The following is a 24,474-nucleotide window of genomic DNA, read 5'->3' as shown; positions in this document are numbered from 1 at the left end:
TATAACTTCTTTCATTTATCAGAATTTAAATACTCAAATACTTTCAGAGGCCAAGGATCAGAAAGAACCAAGTCATAAATCAATCAAGAAAAACTGAGATCACTGACTAGACCTAATAAGTATTCTATCTAAAGACACTCATATTCAAGTTTTTGTCTCATTTTTTAAACACCGTGCCACATTTGTTCAGGCTGAGTTCAGCTCAGGGGGCATGTATTTTGACCACTGAATTTCAGATATGAAGCCTTTAGGGCATTTATAATATATACTATATGTGGTATTTTATGATAAAATGGAAAATTTCTAAGACTAAATACTCAGTGGATATCAAAAACATTAGATGATTTAAATTGTTTTCAAAAGGCAGTCATATCATTCAAGATATCTTAAGCTGGCTCCTTCTTTGTACTCTTTTTTTTTTTTTTTTTTTAATATTTATTTTTTAGTTATCAGCGGACACAACATCTTTGTTTGTATGTGGTGCTGAGAATCGAACCCGGGCCGCACGCATGCCAGGTGAGCGTGCTACCGCTTGAGCCACATCCCCAGCCCCCTTTGTACTCTTAATTAAGATACACTTTAACATGTCATACTACCTAATCTCTTAAGGTTCCTAGCAACTCTGAGAGTTTAAGATTCTATGACTGCTGGAACAAAAACATCATACTGGTAACAACTACATACCCATGAATTTAATTATTATAAAACAATGAAAATTACTGAATTAATCCACCACTAAAATGTCTGGCCTAAATATTTTCATTTAAAAAATTCATTTTCACTTGTTTTCATTACAAAGCAACCTCTATCATGCCTAATACCCATTAGCCACGTTTTGAAATATATATATATATATTTTAAAGAGAGAAGGAGAGAAGAGAGAGAGAGAGAGAGAGAGAGAGAGAGAAGGAGAGAGAGAGAGAGAGAAAGAATTTTTTTTTAATATTTATTTTTTAGTTTTTGGTGGACACAACAACTTTGTTTGTATGTGGTGATGAGGATTGAACCCGGGCTGCACACATGCCAGGCGAGCGCGCTACAGCTTGAGCCACATCCCCAGCCCTAAAATATATTTAAAAAGGGGGGCTGGGGTTGTGGCCCAGTGATAGAGCTTTTGCCCAACATGTGCGAGGCCCTGGGTTCGATCCTCAGTACCACATAAAAATAAATAAAAAAATAAAATAAAGGTATTGTGTCCAACTATAACTACATAAATAAACAAATATTTTAAAAAAATAGAATAGCAATCCATCTTTATTAAATTCTTTCTGGATATTTTCCAATAAGAACACTGGAAAGATAGGGTATAGTGAATATCCAATGTCCCCTAAGCTCAAAACAAACTCTTATTCCACTGGATTCCCTATCATTTGTATTTCTATTTCTCTATACTATTAAACTTTTTTTTATGTTTTAGTGTCTCCGTTATACTTTACATAATAAGAGAAAACATGTCCTATTTGTCTTTTATTCCTATCAAAAAATATAGGGTACAGAAGGGTACTCTAAAAAAAAAAAAAAAAAAGAAAAAGAAAAAACAATCTCAGAGAAATTTTTCTTTCCCCAAGATAATAATGAAGACCTCAAGAGAAACACTTTCAAATTCTAAAATGAACTGAATTCGTACATGATTGACTGAAATTATCATACTTTAAAAAAATTTTCTACATGCATAGCACATAAAAACCCTGGGTTTGATAATCCCCAGCACCACAACAAACAAATAAATAAATAAACAAAACTCCATTCTATGTCAGAGAAGTTGTCAGAATCAGTAGCTGATCATGTTAATATTTAAGCAATAATTTTCTCAGAAAATACTGCAATAACTATACTCTTGAGGAAGTAAAATTTCAGTACATTACTTAACCCAAAGCTTAGTTTTTAAACATTTTATCTGAGAGAAAGATAAGGTTTTGCCAAGTATGATGTCTAATCAAGTCTTACCTGAGGATTCCAACCTGGATCTAATGTTTTAACTACTGCGACATATTCCTGCATTGCTTGACTGGGGCTCAAGTCACCAAGTGCTTTCCATGCTTCCCTACAGTACAGAAAATCCAAGATGGCCCATCATTAAATATGTGAATAAAGCAAAGCATATTACTATTTATTATTAAAAATTTACATACACATTTCAAGGGTCTGGTAAATAGAGATAAAAAGCTATGCATAAAGGAGAAGCCCTCTCTTTTTGCATTTATATGGACCAACAGCAATACAAATCTTATCACTCCACATAAGGAGACTTCTTGGAAATTTTTCTCCTAATTGCCTTCTCCCATGAAATTTTAATAAAACAAATAAACTGAATATCTGTTGAATTTTCAAAGATCACAAACCACTGTAACCTAAGATTTTAATCACTTCTCCAAATACAATTTTCACCCTTATTAAGAACATATGGCCTATAGACCAACAGAAGTAGTTCCCATATTATGAATTAATATGCTTATGGCATTTGGTAGTATAGAAAACAAATCATCACAAAAGAAAAAATATTCCTTTGGAAAATGCATCAAGCTTCTTAGTTAAGATTCAAGAAATCACCTTCCCCTTCTGTTTTCCATAAGCTACCACAATCTGATGTTGAGGCCTTGGTTGGAGATTTCAAAAATGAAGGGAGGTGAAGCAGATAAGCAAGGAAGGAATTTCTGATAGTATAAACACAAAGAGTAACATTTTAGTCCTGAGTATCCTTTAGTTAACCCTTTCTTTTTTTTAAGCAGGCTGCTAAGACAGTCCTTCTTCTTGGTTTGACCCTCCAATTTTCTACATCCAACCACGGTTTCTTAATTTTCCTGATCCTTTGAAAAACAATCCAGTCCCACAGTTTTGTCACGACCTTCCTGCTCTTGTGATGAAGAAACATCTTCCTGAGGCTTTCTAAGTTTATTTCTACTCAATCTCTTCAGAGTTAATTGTTTACATTGAAACACTTCACTCCTAACAGTATCAGCTTATGTCAAACAAAGGAAATTTTTCATCAATACTATAATACAGAGAACAAATAGTCAGACTTCCCTGATTGTCTCAACAATGTCCTTTATGACTTTCTTCACCCTGACCAGGAGCCAATCAAGATTCACATAGAGCAATGAATTTCATTTACTTTAACCTTTTTGTCTTTTATGATGTTGACATTTCTTAAAAACCATTTTCCAAAAGTTAAAACCAATTAAAAATGTTTCAGAACCAATTTACAATTTTTAAAAACCAATTGTTTAGTAAAATACCCCTCAGTTTGGGTTTGTCTCATTGTTTCCTTTACAAAAATGATTAATCATGATTATAATCAGGTTTAGTATTTTAGCAAGAGCAATATATAGGTGACATGTCCTTTACAATGCATCACCCTTGGGGGAAACATGACTTTAGCCTGTCCCATCACTGATAAGATTAATGAGTTAGTAATGGCAATATCCACAAGCTTTCTCTTATAATTAGTAAGTACAAGTATTCTCCTTCATAATTAATAAGTAAACTGTGGGTCAGGTTGTGTAAATATTGTTCTTCAATAGTTTTCCATATAATTTTTTTAGCATCAATGATGATTCTTGCCTGAATTAATTATTAGGATAGCTGTAAAATATAAACAGTTCTTAATTCTAAAATCAATGGTCAAACAGGCAATATGTAGAGAAAAATAATGGTGAAGTTACAAAATTTCACAAATTTAAACAAAAAAATCACAATAAAAGTTTTATCAGGTATTCCCTAGAACAGTAGTAAATTGCCAGGGAACTGCTTGTCATAAGCAAAAAAAAAACTTGTACCAGAATGTAAATCAAAGCAGTGCTTCCTTTATTGTAAATTTCCTCCTTCACTCTGCCCCCCAAAAAAGCGTCTAAAATATTCTACCAGAAAAAAAAAAAAAAAGGTTTGATTTGAAGAATATGGTTAGTGATGTTGTGATTTATTTCAAGGTTCAAGCTCTATATTTGCTTACAGTTGGGTAACAAACAGTTGATAGATAGGCAACTTGTCCAGAGGACCACGTCTTGTGCAGGACTGTGTTAGAATATAAAGTCATAATTCACCTTTGAGCACTTCCTCTTTCTACAACTATATTCCATCTTTTTTTTTTTTTTTTTCCTAACTCTACCCTTGATGCTTCTTCTAATTCCAGGGCTGATGTTCCAAAGCCTTTCCTTCTATAACTAAGGTTCTCTAATATATGCAACTTCTCTTTTTTTCACATAAACCAGGGAAGAAAAAATAAGGCCTCATATAAGGAAACCACTGAATTACAAGTGGAAAAAAACCTGGGATGAGTATAATCTTTATTTATTCAGAAAAGTGGAGTTAGTCAGGATCTGGCTTTGGATTCCCACCTTCTTTCCAAAAAAAAATATGATAAAAACTTTTTTCCTGCGGTGTAGATAGGACAAGGAAGAGAACAGTGCCAAGAGAGCCAAGGGGTTAAACTGATACAAGGGAGAAGAGTTCAAAATGGGGATTGATCCTACTATTCTCCTCAAGGCTATCCCCTTGGCTTTCTCTCAAAGATGCCTCCAGAGGGGCAGAGTGGTGACCCCTTAGAGGCTGTACAGTAGCAAAAAAAATCTTATGCAATAGCTCTGATGGATATTCTCATACATACATTTCCTATGGACAGAAGCACATTTGTTATGAACTACTTATATTCCAACGTCACTGCATAAGAATCCTTTAGAAGTCTTAGCTAAAAGAAGATTCTTTTAATCCCTCTCCCAATTGCCTGTCATTATCAGAGTCTACAGTAGAGAGAGATTAATATAAAAATAATTCTTTAATCTGCTCACTACTTTCTAATTCCTAAACACCTAAATCATTTCCATCAGCCTCATTACAGAGTCCAAGAATTTCTTACCATTTTTGCTTTCCCTCAAAATCAAAGAAGCCTGGTTTAGGAGTATTGCAATTTCCAACTTTGACCTAAATGAGAAGATTAAAAAAAAATTAAGAACTTATTTTTCAAAGAAATGTCAAAAACTTTCTTTTCGAATTTGTTTAATAACTATGGACTAGAAAATATGCATCTATATAGAATAACAAAATTTAACATTCTTTGCAAAAGCAAACAACAAACCAAACTTAAAAATACACATAGCTTTAGCTTACTATAAAAAATTGTTATCTAATACTATATTTACAAAAAACTGTGGGTGACAGTTTCATTCCTTAGTAGAACAATTATAAGGCAAATTATAAAATAGATTATATAGTCTTTCTCAACACTATAATAAAGAACTTTTAACAAATTAACAAACTTTAAAGTTCAGTTTTTCATGAATCCATAATATTGTTTCTTTATACTGATTCTTATAATGCTACTTGCATCCCATCTCTCCCGAATTCCAGGATAAAGTGTACCACTTTTAAAATGGCCTATTATGAAATTCATCAATATGAATTTAGTGCCAAAAGCCATGTAAAAATTTCAAGTGTTCTCAACAACAACAGTATAAATTCTATCTATTCCACAATAATCTTGTCAATACTTATTTTTTTGGTCTTCAAATGACATCAATGGCTAAATTACAGATTATTTTCATTATGAATATGTACAAATGAAATTCATGCAAATGCAGAATTCACCATGCAGTCCATGACTGCCACTGCAGAATCTCCCTTCCTTATGAACTCTTAATAGCATTTATTCTGTATATCTCTTGTGGCATTTTGACATTTTCTACTGCATTAGGAAGTTCTACGTAAAGTCTTGTCTTTTTATTAGAACACAACCTCTAAGAAACTATTCTTAACTCACCCATAGCAATTATCTACTTCTCAGGGGCATTCCTGATATTTCTATTATTCTTGCATAGTTGCATTTTGCTAAAATTAAACTGATGCCTTTACCCAGCCATACTGATCTACTCATTGCCTTAGGGATTTTTAGTTCTGTGTTTTGCTCATATTATTTCAATCTTTTGAAATGCCTTCTCTTCTTCCCTAGGTTTTTCAAAATGCTGTATCTCCTTTCTGTCTTGCTCAAGGTTCAGATTCTAAGAACCCTTTCAGTGTACAATGATCTTATACACCTCTGAATTCAGAAAAATTATCACCTCTCTCATTTCCTGAGAAATTAATCGCATGGCCCTCTGGCTATTATTAAAATGTGTGCTTTTATAGAAGCAGCCCTGTTATGACAGGCTGGAGGGAAGAAAAGGTGAGAAAGTAATGCCTGTCTTGAACAGTCTCACCATAGACCAAACACTTGACTTGAGTTATTATAAGTGAGCCACACAATAATCCTGCAAGGAATGACATTACAAACTCATTTGATAAATGAGGAAAAAGAATCTCAGGAGGGTTGTCTCAATTCACATGTTAGCAAATACTGAATTAATAGTCAGGATTTGAATCCTGTCCTGTTGGATTGCAAAGTCCAATATTCCTTCACTACATCATTCTGCCTTAGGTGTTACAGAAATAAGGCTTCAGTTCTGGTGTCTCTAAAATCAAATGAATTATTGGATTGCCAGAAATATGGATAAGATAAACTATATAAGCTATAAAACATCTTAAAAACAACAATTATTAATATTTTTACATTTTTGTCTAGATGTCATCCAGAAACAGAAACCAATGCCAGTTATCTGTTCTTTCTTTCTCCTACAGTATTAGTCTCAGCTAGACACATGGTCATCCAACTGAAATAGTATATGTGGCCATGAAACTTCTGTCTAGGTTTTGGGAACTGGATGTGTACGAAAATTATAAAAATATCTTCCTTATAAAGAAAAGGGGCTTGTTATCCCCTTTCTCTTTGACTTGATTAGAACATGTATATGTTGATGGTGACCCTCTCTGGCCATGGGAAGAGGAATCTTAATTTGAGACTTTATGGTCTTAAGATCCCTTTACACTATTAAAAATTAAGGACCCCAAGGAGCTTTTGTTCATGTGGATTATATCTACTGATATTTACCATGTTAGAAGTTAAAATACTTAAGATGTATTAATTCATTTGAAAATAACAATAAACCCACTGCATGTCAACAAAATAAAAAATGTTTTATGAAGAATAACTACATATTACTAAATTTTTAAAAAATAGTGAGAAAAATGGCACTGTTTTACATTTTGTAAATCTCTTTAAAGTCTGGCTTAGTTGCAGTCTCATATTTACTTCTATATCCAATCTATTGTTATGGGTTGCTATGGTTGAAGTTTATAAAGAAAATTCAATGGCTGGGGATGTGGCTCAAGCAGCAGCGTGCTGGCCTGGCATGCGTGCGGCCCGGGTTCGATCCTCAACACCACATACAAACAAAGATGTTGTGTCCGCCGAAAACTAAAAAATAAATATTAAAAATTCTCTCTCTCTCTCTCTCCCTCTTTGAAAAAAAAAAAAAAAAAGAAAATTCAACTTCACATAGATATGTTGTTAGAATACTAAGAAGTTATTTTGATCACATTTTCAGGTAACTGTGGATATTGTTCTTTTGATATTACACCAAAATTCAACAATAGTATTAAGGTTAGCTGCAATGTGGAATCTGGACTTACATCAATGAATTTTTCACACTGTCTCACTGAAACCCATTGGTCTGATGTACACTTTTTGAATTGATCTTTTACCCACACGTGTTTTGTAACACTGCCCTGTGAAATGTTTAAAAAATATAGTTCACTGAGTTACGCAGATTTTCCAAATGTTGATGTATTTCTTTGTACATTAAAAGTTCACAGGGCTGGGGTTGTGGCTCAGAGGAAAAGCACTCACCTAGCATGTGTGAGGCACTGAGTTCGATGCTCAGCACCTCATAAAAATTTAAATAAAGATATTGTGTCCATTTATAACTAAAGTATAAATATTTTTTTAAAAAGTTCACATTCATTATTCTCATTGCTTATAAAAAAATTTTTAAGTACTAGGATGCTGTCAAGCTCATGGCAGCAGATTTTCTAAACTTCTAATTTTCTAGAGGGTTTAAATGTTATCATTGGCAACAAATATTTTCAATTGTTTTCCTTAAAGGCAAGGGCTCATTTCTCTCATTTTCAAGAAACTATATGCTAACTGTGTGTGAATACACACAGTTTATCTGTCAGTTGTTCTGTTAAGTAAAAATGATTTTCCATGGTAAAAAGTGGGTAGTTTAGTTTGCAACTCAGAAATCACATAAGCGCTTTTCCTCAAAACAGCAACATATTCTGATGCATCAGAGGTGCCTTGGGTGTACCTCCCATTTCATCACACACAATGTCAAAGAGACTTGTACTCAAGGGTTAATTTTTTTTTAAAAAGACTATATGTTTTTTTAAATTATAGGTGGACACATACCTTTATATTATTTATTTTTTTATGTGGTGCTGATGATCAAATCCAGTACCTCACATGTGGTAGGCAAGTGGTCTACCACTGAGCTACAGCCCCAGCCCCTCAAGAATTAATATTAAATAAAAACAAATAATATACTTGAGTATATGGTGGTTAAAAAATACACATGACTATTGATAACAGTTTGCTGTCACTGCTTTGATTCATACTAAGGAATCAGTTGTTTTATTCAACATGACAGCATAGGAAAAATTCAACAATGTCTTAGTATTATTATGAAAATAATTTTGACCTTATGAAACCCAGAGCATGTCTCAGGAATTCACAGGGGTCCATGGACCACAATTAGAGAACGGCTGCCTTAGGGGATGATTGAGCTATAAGACAATAAGCAGAAGTCCCTGGATGATCTCATGAAAGAAAGCCACCCTACCAACTCTGGATCACCTACCTCTAGATCATTATCTGAGATAAACAAAGGCTCAGCAATTGACCCTGTATCCTAATTGACATGGAAACTTTTCTAACTCCCAAGTTTAAAGAATAGTTCTGGATCTAGAAGACTGAGAAAACATAACAGCAGTTTCTGAATCATTTATGAAGCAGGGATATGCACCACTTTAACAGAGTATCAAAATTCTGTTCTCTAACACAGGTAGGTAGGTATGGTAGGTGCATGGGTAGGTAAATAGATAGGTAGGTAGGTAGGTAGGAAGAAAGAAAGAAGGAAAATATATTTAGTGCCCTTGAAGCAGAATATTTCAACAAAGGTTGCCAAGAACAAATGCCAGGGAATCGAGTATGCTCAAGTTAAAGGAGGATATGCAGAGTATCTTCGATTCTACTAGTAGTGGAGGATCTTTGTCGGGGTTTCGATATGAGGTATCCCCCAAAGCTCACCTGTGTGACAATACAAGAGGGTTTAGAGGAGAAATAATTGTGGTATAATATTAATCAGTGAATTAATCCCTGATGGGGTTATCTGAGTGGAGGCTGGAGGTAGATGGGGTGTGGCTGGAGGAAGTGGTTCATAGGGGGCATGGCTATGGAGTATATATTTGTATATGGCAAGCAGAGATCTCTCTCTCTCTTCTTCTTCTTCCTGATCATAATGTTAGCTGCTTCCTTCTGTCACACTCTTCCACCAAGATGTCCTGCCTCACCTCAAGCCCCCAGGAATGGAGCCTGCTGTCTATGGACTGAGACCTCTGAAACTGTGAACACCCAAATAAACATTTCCTCCCCTAAAATTGTTCTGGTCAGATCTTTTACTCGCAAAAGAGAACTAGTTGTCTAAAACAATCTTATCAAATGAATCCAACAGGAATTTGAAATTTTCATTGCCTTTCATTTCACAGGTATCAATGAGTTATCTTGTGTTGAGAGATTGCAGACTAATACACAGAGGAAGCAAACAACTATTAAATGATTTGATCTTTTTGAAATCTAATTAAAAAGATAATTTTGAAGTCATAGTTTATCTGAGACTAAAAGAGCTAAGATTTTAACTAGGTTAATTTAGATCTCTGCCTGCGAAAATAAGGCTCATCTCTTAGCTTATTTTTATCATCTTCCTGCCAACAATCTTACCTCATTTAGCCTCCAAAATGGGATGCTAATCCAAGTAGAAACACTTTGTAAGAAATTTCGATCCATCTTGCAGACACTGTATCAGACTTCAAACTTCATTATTCTACCAAAGATGCTATTTTGGGGGGATGGGGGAATTGAACTCAGGAGCATTCAACCACTAAGCCACATCCCCAGCCCTATTTTTTTTTTTTTTAATTTAGAGACAGGGTCTCACTGAGTTGCTTAGCACCTTGCTTTTGTTGAGGCTGGCACTGAATTCACAATTCTCCTGCCTCAGCCTCCAAAGCCACTGGGCCAAAGATGCTATTTTTAACACTCTCTCAGAATTCTGCTAGAAATAAAATTTAGGAGAGACTGATTAAAAATATGTGGTCCAGTGTAAGATCTAACATGCATAATCTTATTCTCTAATAATGAAGAATTTTATTTTCAAATACAAAATAACCTAAACATAGACTATAAGATTACATTCTTGGAAGAATGAAGGACAATATTCCTTCAGACTATCTGGATGAATTGAATACAACAGAGATAAATGGTGGCCAACTAACAGGTGTCTATAGTTCACTCATGACTTAGAAATCAGTACTCAACAATAATGACATCAATATCAATAAATATATATCCAAAGAAAGAAAAAGATTGTTTCCTAGGGAATCTGGAGAAAATTAGCTTTACACTGCCCAGAGAAACATCTGTCAGACATGCTATATATAGGTCCTAGCATAATGTTTAGTAAATAGTGGTCAAATTTACTCAATAGTTTTTTCTAAAGTTATTAGGATAAAGTAAATGCCCCCAAAGAAAATAAATATCCAGAACTCTTGCAAGAAAGCTACTTCCAAGGCAGGCCAATTGTAGGACAATTTTCACTCAATACTATAATTTATACCATTTGTACCTATATCTCTCAAGTCACATTAACTAACATTCATAATCATCCATCTTCAAAATAAGGTTCATCTCTATTCAGTACATTCAGTTTAAGATAACAGGGGAACCCCCTACAACTAACTACTTTATTAAAAACAATACATAGGGTACATGGAAAAATATGTCATTATACCAAGATGCAAAAAGAAAATTAAGATTTTTTTTTTATTGGTTGTTCAAAACATTACAAACCTCATGATATATCATCTTTCATACATTTGACCCAATTGGGTTATGAACTCCCATTTTTACCCCAAATACAAATTGCAGAATCACATCGGTTACACACTCACATTTTTACATAATGGCATATTAGTGACTGTTGTATTCTGCTACCTTTCCTATCCCCTAAATTAAGATGTATTTAATAAAAATAAAATAGGCTATAATCCAGAACTTCATTTCATCCAGAGTTCCAAAGATCCAGAGTTTTCCTGAGCTGTAATTTAACTCATTATCAGTCATTTTTCATGTGTTTAAATCTAGATTCCTCAAGTACTTTGTAAGCCTCTTAGGGGCAAGCATCATGATGCTTTTGCTTCTTTGCATTATCTGTAGACATGACATGAAGATGTTGAAAAGGGCTGGGGTTGTAGCTAGAGCGTTTGCCTAGCTTGTCTAGCACATGTGAGGCATTGGGTTTGATCTTCAGCACCACGTAAAAATAAATAAATAAAATAAAGGCACTGTGTCTATCTACAACGTGTATATTATATATATATAAATATGTATATAAATAAGTGTATACACATACACACACACACACACACACACACACACACACATATTAAAAAAGATAAATAAAACCCCAGCCCAGTGGCACACACCTGTAATCCCAGCAGCTTGGGAGGCTAAGGAAGGAAGATCATGAGTTCAAAGCCAGCCTCAGCAATGATGAGGCACTAAGTAACTTAGTGAGACCCTGACTCTAAATAAAATGCAAAAAAGGGCTGGGGATGTGGCTCAGTGGTTGAGTGCCCCTGAATTTAATACCCGGTACCAAAAACAAAAAGATGCTGAACTAATATTTGTTGACTAATATTAGAAAGTGATTAATTTTCCTTCTGGTAACAAATCAATGACTTCTTTGAATAAGAAACTAAATGTCTTTTTTTGTTATTGTTATCTGGCATTGAACCCAGGGGTACTTTACCATTGTACTACATCCCCATCCTTTTTTAATTTTTATTTTTGAGACAGGATCTCCCTAAATTGCTGAATGCTGCAATCGCATGGCCAAACTGGTGGTACCAGCGAGGGACAATGGGAAATTAGGAAAGAAAGACTCACACACAGATATGAAGTAAATAGCTGAGATCAGGTGGAGCGCTGCTCCCTGATGGTGGAACGTTGTTGCTCCCTGATGGAGAAGCAGATCTAAGAGTTAAGCCAGCAATTTTTATTTATATATGTCTCATTATCAGGTTAAAGAACATGCAAGCATTATTCTTTGTACTCAGGAAAGTTACAGAACTAGAAACATCTATGCAGCTTTTCCACAGTTACAATGTACAATGTCAGGAGCTTTGTATAGCGCTCAAGGAGGCCTACTGTTTAAAGTTACTGTTAAACAGGCAGGCTCAGGAGTAGCACAGTTCAAAACTGTAAATATTGAGGTTGTCTAGCATGAGAATTCCTCTATCCCTGGAAACTATGTGCCTGAGATCAAGGTTAAAGCTGAAAAGGCCTTTGCATAGAGCCTCCTCAGGCAGAGATCACCATAGCAGCTAGGCATCCTGTGTTCTTGCACAAACATTCCCAGGCTGCAGGTGTGCCACAGCCATGAAGTCATCAGAGATCCCCAATCTCATCCATTCTCTTTACTGCTCTCCACAGCTGAAGTCCCGTTAACTGTTGAGGTTGGCCTCAAACTTACCAAACTGCTGTGTCAGCCTCTCAAGTTGCTGGTATTAGAGGCATGCACCACCATGCCTGGCTTAAAAGTGTCTTATATGAGTACTAACACATTTCCATATTTCCAGGTAAAGTTCAGAACCTTAGAGTTAGGAGTTATAATCTAGATCTGACAGATGTGACTATATGACTCTAGGCAAGGAGCCTACTCTTTGGTAAATGAAGGGAATTATCTCATCTGGTGTTTATAGCTCTAAGATTTTTATGATTTTATCTAACAGAAACATATTCAGCCAAAACATAATTCAAATTATATTTAAGGTTTTTTTAAAAATCACAATAAATATAGTAATATTTTATTTTGTATTGCAGCACCTTATTCATTACAATCCTGTTATTCCCTTAGATCTCAAAATATTTTTAATAACATGACCATATTTACTTCAATATGTCCCTTTGGCAAGAGTAAATGAATGCTAAATTTTATTTTATCATCCTCATTTTGTAAAGGTTCTGAGGCTGGTAAAGTTCAAGGTCACTGAGTAAGAGAAGACACAGAAAAACTGTCATTTTATGTCCAGCTAAGTAAATAGCCCTCCTGGCAGACAGATCTTTTCCATGTCCAGAATGATGCTAACTGACAGCCGTTAATCAAAACACACACACACACACACACACACACACACACACACCCTTCATTTCGCCTAGCCATTAATCATGCACGTTGGCTATCAGTTTTTGGAGGAACACGACGACCCCCTGTGTCTCTTGCATCCACCTCTTCCCAGTTTTACCTGCTTGTACCTGGCATACAGGTATAAGAGCTGCTCTCTGCTGGCCACCTGAATCAGGCTCTGGAGGTGCGCGGCAGCCTTCTCAAACAGCTCCGCCAGGTTCCTGGACGCCTCGATCTCGGGGTTCTGGGGGGATTCCACATCCCCGGAGTCGTCGCCTGAGCTCAGCTCTCCACCGCTGTCGCCCGTGGTGGCCCCCGCGGGCAGGAATGGTGTGGCCATGTCTCCTCGCTCTGTCCGTCCCTCTGTGGCAGGGCCGTCCGGCTCAGACCCGAGGTCAGGCCGGCTGGGGCCCTGGCCCACCGGTCTGGGAGCGCAGCCGGGGCTCGACTCCGCCCCCGGCTTGCTCACTCCGCGCTCGCTCACCCAACTCGCCGCCTGGCCACCACGACTGCCCGGGCGTGCAGGGCCAGCTCCGTTGCCCTCCGCTGCTCTCCCCAGTTACCCCGTTCTCCTCGGGCTTCACTCAAATCCAACAGGGTGCTCGGGCTCACTCGGGGTCCCTCCAACGGCGCGGGGTTCCGGGGTCGGCTTCACGGGCGGGGGCGGGGGAGGGCGGAGCGCCGGGCGGCGTGAGCGCGCTTGGGCTCGGGCTCGCGCTCGCGGTACGCGCCACAGCCTGCGCCGCGGCCGCCGTGCGCCTCCTCCGCGCTGGTAGGGGCGGCAAGGGCGGTCCCGCGGCGGACGCCTCCGGCACAGGTTCTCGTGGGGCCGCCGGCGGGACGTGGCTTGGAGAAGCCGCCCTGGGTCGTCAGGGTGTCCGTTTATCATTTCGTTGAAATCAGCGGTCACCGACTCGGGAACCTGCAGTCAGGAGAGGCCACTGGGGGTAGGGGACGGAGGCCGTCCATTTAGTAGTGCAACGATTTGAGCGGAGTCGCGGGAAACACGTAGACGAGGATAAAGGTTCCGCGTACTTTCGCCTACCCCAGGCCCTGAAAGTTTGGCTCTTGTGCATTGCTAGGTGATGGGACCTTCGCTGGCCTACGATATGACAGATGGATCGAATGACTCCCTTCTGTGGCTTGTTTTACACACTTGTGGACCCCGCATCTCCAGGGGCTCTGAGAAGAGAATTCTGGACCTTCATTAGCAGGGTCTACAGAGCTAGGCCTCCCCTCGGTGCTTTGCGGGCACTTTGGAGTGAAACCGAAAAGCACGTTGTCATTCCCCCAAAGGAACTTAGACAACTGAGTATTTTTTAAAGTAACATTTTTCAAGAGGTAACATGAGGCATTATTATGTCCTACATGTTGTAAATACACATATTTAGCCTTCAAAACATTAGAATGAGAACCATAAGAATGGTATGAAGAAAGAGTTAGGCAGAAGAGTGAAAAGGATAAGGAATAATAAGAAAAAAAACAGAAGGTGATTCAGCTTGGATCAGAATTCAAACCTTGAGTGTGGAGAATGATTCCATTATCAGTTGCCACTCTGAAGGGATGACTAATGACCAAATTCTTTAATTAAAATATGGTAACAAAACTGGGAGAGATGGCATATGCCTGTAATCCCAGCTGCTAGGGAAGTTGAGGCAGGAGGCTCCCAAATTCAAGCAAGACCCTGACTCAAACAGGACTGGGGCTGTAGCTTAGTGGTAGAGTATCCCCGGGTTCAAGCCCCAGTACTGGGAGAAAATGATAATAATAACAGCCTGAGTCTCTTACTGTTTAAGGGACTTACTTACATAAAGTAGCTACTGTTACTTACTACATAAAGTAGCTACTGTTATTTCCATTTTACACATAGGAAATCAACACACAAGGTTAAGCAACTTGCCCAAAGGTGCACAGACAATAAATGCACAAACAAGGAAAAAGTTAAAGCTGTAAACCAGAGGTTAGCCTGCATGTGTTGTAATAATAGACAATGAACCAGAAAAGGAGATATTGAAAGGGAGATGTACGGGCTTTTATATCTCTCATTCAGATGCTGGCCTGACACTTATAGCAAGGCTATATTATTCTCCTACAAGATAGAAATAAACTCACAAAATACTGACCTCAGACTGGGTCCCTCTGATAAACTGAGACAAAGCAAAGCACTCCATTAAGTTTGTCTAAGCACAGACAAAAACAGTGTGCCAATTACAAATACCAACACCTTTCCCCTGGCCAACATGAGTAACTACTACTTTTTTATAAATTACAGCTTTATTTTCATGCAAGTCTTTTCTTCCTACAGACAAGCTTGAACTTCCCAGGCATAAAAATGCTTTATAACAAGATCAGATGTAGAACAAATCTCTCCTTCTTTAGACCCTCCTTCAAATTGCCAACCAAAGCCCAAATCCCATAAAGTTTTTTCTTTACACATTCTTATCAAGACAAGCCCATGGCTCCCGAGTTCCCACGTTCCTACTTGTGGCAACAGGTAATGAAGGCAGATTTACAGATAGGTATTTAGCGTAGGTAGGTAAATCGGGTCTAATACGGAGTAAAATCAAGAACCATATCAAGGCCATAGTGAGAATGGAGTACAGGGGAATTGAAAATGTCCCCAAGGCCCAGAGCCCATCCCAACGAAATGTTAATGAAGCAGCTCCCAGTAAACAAGCAGATGCTAATCCAAACGTCCTTCCTGCCTAGATTACTTCTTCAACCCACCTGTCCCCAACCCTTTGGGCCTTCCCCACCTACATTCCATCACTGCAAGATAACAGAACTAAGGGCAGAAATGTGACAGGAATGTGGGAAAGCTGAGAGAAGACCTTAGTTATAAAAGAGGGAAGACCTCCCCCTTCCACGGATTCCACCTCTTGGGTCCCCTTCTTCCTCCGGAGAGAAGTCTTTTCTGCTGGCCTTAATAAAGCTTCTACTTTCTACTCTAAACTTGTCTCAGAGTGCTTCTCTGGTGTTATATTTTAGTATTCGGAGAAGCAAGGACTCGTCACTGGTAAACAGTGGTAACAGTAATAATTCCAACTCGGTAAACTTTAGATGGGTACCTGGAGGTCTCTGGCTGAAAGGCCCTGACGCATGAGAATGTTTTATTTCTTGAAGATTTGGTTAAAGCCCCCAAATTATCAGGATCTGGTGACTTTGAGAAGATAGATCTTGTATTTCAAGTCAGGCATTTCATGGGAGAGGCAAATGTTTTTATAAATCCCAAGAAATATTAGCCAAGATAAGGAAGCCATGAAAAACCAGCCTCTACCTCAGAGCAAAGCCTGTCCAAGGAAGGGACATCACCTCTGTCCTTGGAAAAACCCACAGAGCACTCCTAGGCACATTCCCGCCGTGCTAAGTGGTTTATCTACAAATAACAGGAGAGATCTGCTGCGCCAGGTGTCCCAGACTCAGGCTAGGTGGAGATCCATGGCAACCCCCTAGCGGTCACCAATCAGCATGAGACAGGGAAATACCTGGGATGCCAGATGACCCTCCCAGTAGTTTATGGTGGTTGATAACATGTTGGGAAATCATGTAGTTCAGCACGTACGTCTTGGCTTAAACCAATCAGTTCAAATGAATACCCCTTTTGTACTAACCAATCACCTCTACCCAACTTGTTCCCGCCAGTGAATGTGCTAATCATGTTTTAGAGTTGTTATTTGATTTTCCCTCGGTGTGTGATGATTTGCTAAGAGATGCTATTGAAGCCAGATTTAAAGTTAGGTAGTCAGTGTAGTTAGGTAAATCGGGTCTAATACCGAGTGAAATCTAAAATGGAGGCCATGCTGACAATGATTCCGGGGAAACAGGACAACTCATGGAATGTTAATGAAGTCCTGGAAAGGCCCTAGGCCAAAGTCCACCCCAAAGAAATGTTAATGGAACCCAGGAAACAGCCCCCAACAGATTTGGAGATAGCCCATCCCAGAGAAGTGATAAGCCCATCCCCAAAAGTGATAATGAAGTCCTTCCTGCCCAGACTACTTGTTTGGCCCACCTGTGTCCTAACCCTTCCCCCTTACATTCCATCACCAAAACTATAAAAAGGGGAGACAACCGCACTTCCACGGATTCCACCTCTTGGGTCCCCTTCTTCCTCTGGGAGAAGTCTTTTCTGCTGTCCTTTAATAAACTTCTAATTTCTACTCTGACCTTGCCTCGGCGTGCTTTTCTGGTGTTATTCTTCAACATCGGGGAAGCAAGGACTCGTCACTGGTCAACAGCGGTAACACTATGATGTATGTGAAGTCCCTGCCCTCTCCAAAGAATGTATAAAACTGCTGTAAACCCTGGGCTGGGGCCTCTCAGCGTCACCAGTTGCTGTGTGTGTGCGCGCGCGCGGAGGACTGAGCTAGCTCGCAATAAACACCTCTTTGCTGCTTACATCGATCTTGGGTCTCTGGTGGTCTTTTGGGGGTCCCGAATTCGAGCATAACAGCCAGAAAAAAATATAATTCTCCTGCTAGAATTAAAGCTTAACAGTCAACAGAGAGGTTACTGATTCAAACCACAAGTAGAAAGCAGTAGCAAGAAATGTTAACTCATGGAGTCTAAAGTGGACCAAAGAAAAGAGCAGGCAGGAGAGAAGTGGTCCAGATGGAACAGGTCCAATTTGTGATGGCTGCCACATTGGACCCATGTTCATGGCCCATCTAATGGTCAGTCATTCCTACAGATAAAATAAATATTGATAAGAGGATATACACAGTGTCAGGTCTGTGCATATCCTTGGTGCTTTGTTCCTAAGCCCTTGGGCAAAAGAAACAAATCGGGCACCTACGGAATCCCCTGTCAATCAGCAGGGTCTCCTGGCCAATCCTGGATGTCAGCCAGTTCCCCTGACCAACTCCATTGGGACAAGGGACTCTAAAAACACCTTTTCCTGTCCCAAGCCCTTCCCATCCACTCTGTCAGTCTGATAGGGAGTGGGGTCTCAATAAAGCCTTGTTCAGCAGCCTTTTTAAATCTGCCTCCTTTTGGTCACTGCCACTGCCTGACCTTACACACAGTACATTTAAAACAAAATTCTAAGAAATAACAAGCTTGGGAAACAAAATGAGTCTTAAACTGGCCATTTCTTCAGGTGATTCTGAGCAGTGCTCTGAACCTCTCCAAGACATCTGAATGTAGTTATTAGACACTATCCCACAGTGTCACAAGCCATCTGTAGGCTGTGTGTGGATTGTGTTGTACATAGTAGCCTCCTGAGGGGGTAGGCCTGTTATGGGGAGCTGCTTCAGAAAACACTCTTTAAGTCCAAATTCAAATAAAAAAAGAGCTTTATTTACCTGGCCCAGGACTGTCACCCACCCCCAGAGACTGAAGCTCTGTGGGAGAACAGCAACTTCCTAACCTATATCCTGGGAACTTAAAGATGAAAACCACAACTCAAGGGCTTTCCTTAGCTTCATGCAAGTAAGCCAGTCACAGAAATTAAAACAGTAATAAGCAGGACCTGCGAGCCCTAAGCAGGACTGGAATTTTCCAGTTAGCAAGCAAGCTAGTACAGAAGCTAGAAAAAAGGCAATCCGCTTTGCAATTCAGTTAACCACATTTCCAGATTCAAGCAGGTGCTAGACATCAGTATCCTAAGTTTGAGCTGGGGTTGGTGGGGTGAGAATCTATTTCGAAGTCATGTAGACCCACAAGGGCACTCAAACCCAGGATGTAGCTCACCATGACCACAAATACATCCAGAGTAGGGTACAATTTACAGGTTACAAAATACAGAAGAATAATTTTTATAAGAAAACAGCTTTCATTTCAGTTTCTCAAAAACAGCTCTTGTAACAGTTTTCTTATAGAAGGAATCCAAGGCCTGTCTAGAACAGTTCTTGCTTTATAATTGTCTTATCTCACTTAATATATTTATAATCTATATATATATATATATATATTTTTTTTACTAATTTATAACCTGTAACTCACAGTCTCACTGATTTTATTGATTAGTTTACACCACAACAGGCCAGGCTCTGCAAACTCCCTGTCAAGGGATTGATCTCATGATACAGGTGATCTCCCTAGTTCTGCTTAATATCCCACACAGCACCTGAGATGGTGTGACTCACCAAGGCGTCAATCAATCTGCTGACCACAAGAGACATCAGGAAGCAAGACTCCACCCTTGAAACCGTAACCCCCTCTGATGCCCCCACTATAAAATAAAGGGATTCTGGGCTCACACTCTCTTTTCCAGCGTTCTTTCCAAAGTGGAAGCTGATCCATAAGGTCGCAGAGCTGTCCCTCCCTCAATTTGAAAACTTCTGTCTGTGTCATGTGATTTTTTTTGGCCCTCTTTCTTAGCTTAATGTTGCAGCCAGATCTTTTAAACCCAGCTCCTCTGGTCTGTGCAGGTCCTAGATGAGATCACAGTGTTTGCTGGAGTTTCTCAGTGTTTGTATTCACTATATACTACAGTTCTAAGGAATTTGGCAGAAGTACAAAGAGAAACAGTTATGAGTATTGTGAAATACTTTCAACATGACATCCTGAACTGATCTAAATTGTGAATGAACACAACTATCATACCTATTTTGGTGACACAACTGAAGTCAGAGTCACCAAAATATTTTCATTGTTACAAAAGTTAACTGGATTGGATTTAGCACAATTCACATTTTGTGAAATATTGACATTCTTTACATTATGACAAAAATATGCATTAATTCATAAAATGTATGTGAATTAATAATATGTTTCAGACATGGTGCTAACCCTAAGGATAGAAAGATGAACAACATTATTTGTTCCCTCTTTTACTCCTGTTCAACCATATGGATTTCTTTGTAGCTCTTCCACAAAACCAGCTAACGTAACCCACCCAGCACACTCATTCTTTGCTGTCTTTGCACTTGCAATGCCCTCTTTCTGGAACACTATATCCCAAATATCCACACGGTTTGCTCTCACCTCCTTCAGGTCTTCAGCCAAACGTCGCCTTGGTCAAAACCTTCTTGACCACCCTTCTGAAAACTGCAATCCCACCTCCACCCACTCTCTATTCCAATTCTTAGCACTCATCACCAACTAACATACGATGTATTTTATTCATTTATTACATCTAACCTACCTAAGCTCCATGAGGGCAGGGATTTTTAAAAATTTATGGCTATATTTCCCACAGCTGGCACATAGTTAAACTTTATGGAATCAATAAATGTAACATATGAAAGACACAGTCATTGTTCCTTAAGGATTTACAGATAGCAAATGAATGAAATATTGCAAATAGTGGGCAGACCGGCATCCCAGGCAGACAAATCAGATGGGCAAAGGCAAGGCCACAAAAAAATAACAAGCAGTGCTATTTGTTTTCACTTAGTAAGAGTCAGTGAGTAAACAGTAGAAATGATGTTAGCTATTTGTCTGTCTTACCCAGTATAAACTAAAATTTAGAACATATGTCATCCTACTACTAACACACAAAAAAACCTTGCTTACCCAAGTCTGTGTTATTTTTTGCAGATATCTAAAAAAACAGAGTTGTTATAGGACAGTGGCTTATTTTTATGTCACTAAATCAATTATCAGTATTCACTTAGGACATAATCTAGGAAATTATGCCCTTTAATCCAACTCTTTAAGCTCATTAGCAAGACTCTCTAGCATTATAGGATGATAAGAAGGTAGAGATACTAGACCTATTGTCTAATTTGCATAATCTTTTTTTTTCTTTGGCACTGGGGATTGAACCCAGGGGGGCTTTACTGCTGAACCACATCCCCAACCCATTCTTTAATTTTTTTTATTTTGAGACAGAGTGTTGTTAAATTGCTTAAGGTCTGACCAAGCTGCTGAGGCTATATTTTTCAATCCTCCCGTCTCAGCCTTTGGAGTTTCTGGGATTAGAGGTGTGAGCCAACTGGCCTGTTAATTTGCATAATCTTGAAGTTCATATGACCCCTAGAAATAAAAAAAATCTACAGATTTTATTTCATGCAAAAATCAGAATAGGACTTTGGAGCATATGAAATCTGTATAATTAGGAAAATTTAATGGAAAAAAAAAGATTACATCTCAAGATTTGAAGAATAGCTATTTCTTCCTACAAATCAAGATGAAAAAATGTGATTAATTTTGAGACCACCTTACTAGAGGCTGTTTGATGACAAATGACAACTAAACTCAAAATGAGTAATAAGAGTGTTCTGAGGAGTGGGTTTGTGAATTTAGAAATTAACTTCACAGTAGTGTCTTGTGTAATGTTGTTTATAATTACATGGATAAAAATACAGAGGCAAATTGTATGCCACAAAGCAAAATAGGATTAGATGATAAAAGCCCACTCTAAGGCTGGGGATATAGCTCAGGTGGTAGAGTGCTTGCTTGTCATGTACAAGGCCCTGGGTTCAATTCCAAGCACCACCAAAAATAAATAAATAAATAAATAAAATAAAGCTACTCTATTCTTTGATATTAGTCCTAAAGAAGTTCCATTGTTCTACATAAATCTGGACTCAAGCGTAGAGTACTAGCTAACTTCTGCCTACATTTGCAACATTTTGTTGTTATTACTATAGTGTTATTATTGTACATTACTAGTGCTGAATAATATTTTTAGTAAATATAAAGATTCTTAAATTTCATATTGTTATTTCAACTTGCTAAGAATTAATAAATAATAAGTTATTAAATGCTAATTTCTTCATATTTTAGATAATGTAATACAGTATAAAGTACACAAGGTGGGGAGTCTAACATCACTCTTGCCATTAATTTTAGTTGGAGAAACAAGATGAATATTCAAGAAACAATTAGAAACTCAAAGGAGAGTAAAGTTAAATGGTAAATCTTGTGGTTCAAACTGAAGTCAAGTAATGGAGTTCTTTTTTCTGGACATCATTCCCACAAAATTCAGCTGTTGAGTCCCATTATTTTCCAGAAGAGACTCCAAAGTGTTAAATGACTTGCTTTAGGCCTTCCATTGAAGTGAGTGACCAAGTGAATCTAACTGTCAGCTCTTGTAAGCAGTTTGGACTGTTCAGATCTACTAACACACACTCTGCTCAGAATTCATTAAATGGAAAGAAAGCTATTAAACAATCAGGAGAAACTAATATTGAGCTATTTTTAGATGATTAGAAGTAAAGATCTTTAAAGAAAGTATCACTGAACTTGAAACTCAAAAACTGAAAGTTTTCTTACCTATCTATATCATGTTAACAAGTTTCAATTACTACTTTGAAGAATAAGTCCAGAAAGTAAATAAATAAATACATAAATACATTGTTATTTTACAAAACATAATTTCTTGATATGGAAAACGAGTCCAGTGAGTTTGAGTCCCTTCTTAAGATTGTTTAAAATTCCAGACATGAACATCTTGCAGGGCACTGGTGAACATGTAATACACTGTGTACTGTCATATATTGGCCAGATGGTGGCGACATAGAGCTATGTTTGTGTTCTGCCAGTGTGAAGGTCTAGTTGGATTATCTTTGTCCTTTAGGTCCTTACGTTTAGGAAAAACACAGATCTTGCACTTCATATGGCACAGTGAATGGAACAATTGTTTATAGAACTATATCATTATTTAAAACAGCATCCAAATTCTAATTTTGTTGCTTCTTTACACTTTTCACTCAAGGACGAGTAAAGGAGAAAACAGCCTTTGTTAACATGTGCGTGGTTAAAAAAAATGTTCTCATAAGTTCACTTATTGTTCTGAATGTCACAATAAGAAATAGAGGTCCCACCCAGGCTTGGTGCACATGCCTGTAATCCCAGTGGCTTGAGAGGCTAAGGCAGGTAGATCGCAAGTTCAAAGCCAGCCTCAGCAAAAGCAAGGCACTAAGCAATTCAGTGAGACCCTGTCTCTAACTAAAATACAAAATAGGGCTGGGGGTATGCTCAGTGGTTGAGTGCCCCTGAGTTCAATCTCAGGTACCCCCCACCCCTGAAAAAAAAATAGAGGTTCTATGTTGTAGACTGAGGCAAACATAGCTCTGAATCTACATTACTACCACCTTTTGATTGTTGTTTGTTGTTTTGCTTTTGTTTAGATTTCCTTATTTGTGAATTAACATTTCAGCCATTTCCAAGTCCTTAGACCTCACACTTTTCTCCAAAATATTTTGGGAAACTTTAAATTAAAAATTGACATTCTAAAATGCACAATAAATGATAAAATGTTAAGGGGCCTGGGGATATAGCTCAGTTGGTAGAGTGCTTGCCTAGCATGCACAAGGCCCTGGGTTCAATCCCCAGCACCACCTAAAAAAAGATAAAGTGTTAACTGGGCATTGTGGTTCCTGTATGTAATCCCAACTATCTGGGAGGCTGAGGCAGTAGTGTTGCAAGTTTGAGGCCAGCCTGGGCAATCTAGACCTTGTCTCAAAGTAAAAATTTAAGAAGGCTAGAGATGTAGCTCAGTGGCAGAGCACTTGCCCAGCATGTGTAAGGTTCTGGGCTCAATCCCCAGTACCACATACACAGAAAGAAAAAATGTTTAGCATTTGTATCTTGATGTATGTTTATTAAGTTTAAAAGACAGCAAACGAACATGTACCAAAATTAGAATTTTTATGTGCTAAATATTTTTAAGTTTGCATTCATCAAAATGGCCCTTCTTTTTTTATGGTTTTTAAATTTTTATTTGTTCTAATTAGTTGTACATAACAGTAGAATGCATTTTGACACTTCGTATGTAAATGGAATATAACTTCTCATTCTTCTGGTTTTCATGATGTAAAAATGGCCCTCTTTTGTTGCTATTCAATGTATACAGCTGAGAATCATCCTGGAAGAAAACGTGACTTTCATTAATTTTGTGGCATTTATGCTTGAAGAGTTGATCAGACCTTAGTAATCAAAATCCAGGAATGAGTTTTATCATCAAGAAAACCTGGTCAGGCAGACAGAATCAGATGAAAACAGATGTATTGCTTAAAAATGGGAAATAACATTCAAATTGTTTTGAACAAAGTAATTTATTTCCAGAAATGTCTTATATTAAAAATTAAATTACCTATTTATTTTTCTGGTTGACATCTGGTTATAAGTTTTTAACTTCCATCTTTTCAAATGTCAAATGACTGTGAATGCCTTTAGGCATTATTTTGACTGTCGAATTAAACCTTTCCTTTCTCAACCCCCAAATGAGTCAGAAAATAGTGACATTTATTTGAGT

At 38.0% G+C, this 24,474-nt stretch overlaps 1 protein-coding gene and 1 non-coding gene across 2 annotated transcripts in view; one reads left to right on the top strand and one right to left on the bottom strand.

Moving 5' to 3' along the window:
- Acbd6 (acyl-CoA binding domain containing 6) overlaps window positions 1-14,006 on the bottom strand; it is a 149,922-nt gene extending 135,916 nt beyond the window's left edge. Inside the window, exons 1-3 of the mRNA XM_076831661.2 lie at window positions 13,447-14,006; window positions 4,853-4,917; window positions 1,948-2,044 (exon numbers count right to left, since the gene is read on the bottom strand). Of these exons, the coding sequence (XP_076687776.1) occupies window positions 1,948-2,044; window positions 4,853-4,917; window positions 13,447-13,668 (384 nt within the window). The 5' untranslated portion in view covers window positions 13,669-14,006. The remainder of the gene's footprint in view (window positions 1-1,947; window positions 2,045-4,852; window positions 4,918-13,446) is intronic.
- Window positions 14,007-23,487: 9,481 nt separating this feature from the next.
- Trnaa-agc (transfer RNA alanine (anticodon AGC)) lies at window positions 23,488-23,560 on the top strand. The gene has a single exon. It is a non-coding gene; the product is annotated as a tRNA-Ala (tRNA).
- The last annotated feature ends 914 nt before the right edge of the window (window positions 23,561-24,474 follow it).

The sequence above is a fragment of the Callospermophilus lateralis genome, chromosome 13 (assembly GCF_048772815.1).
Source record: "Callospermophilus lateralis isolate mCalLat2 chromosome 13, mCalLat2.hap1, whole genome shotgun sequence".
NCBI lineage: Eukaryota > Metazoa > Chordata > Mammalia > Rodentia > Sciuridae > Callospermophilus > Callospermophilus lateralis.
The sequence above is the reverse complement of the archived record's forward strand: the minus strand, read 5'-3'. Positions and strand labels throughout refer to the sequence as shown.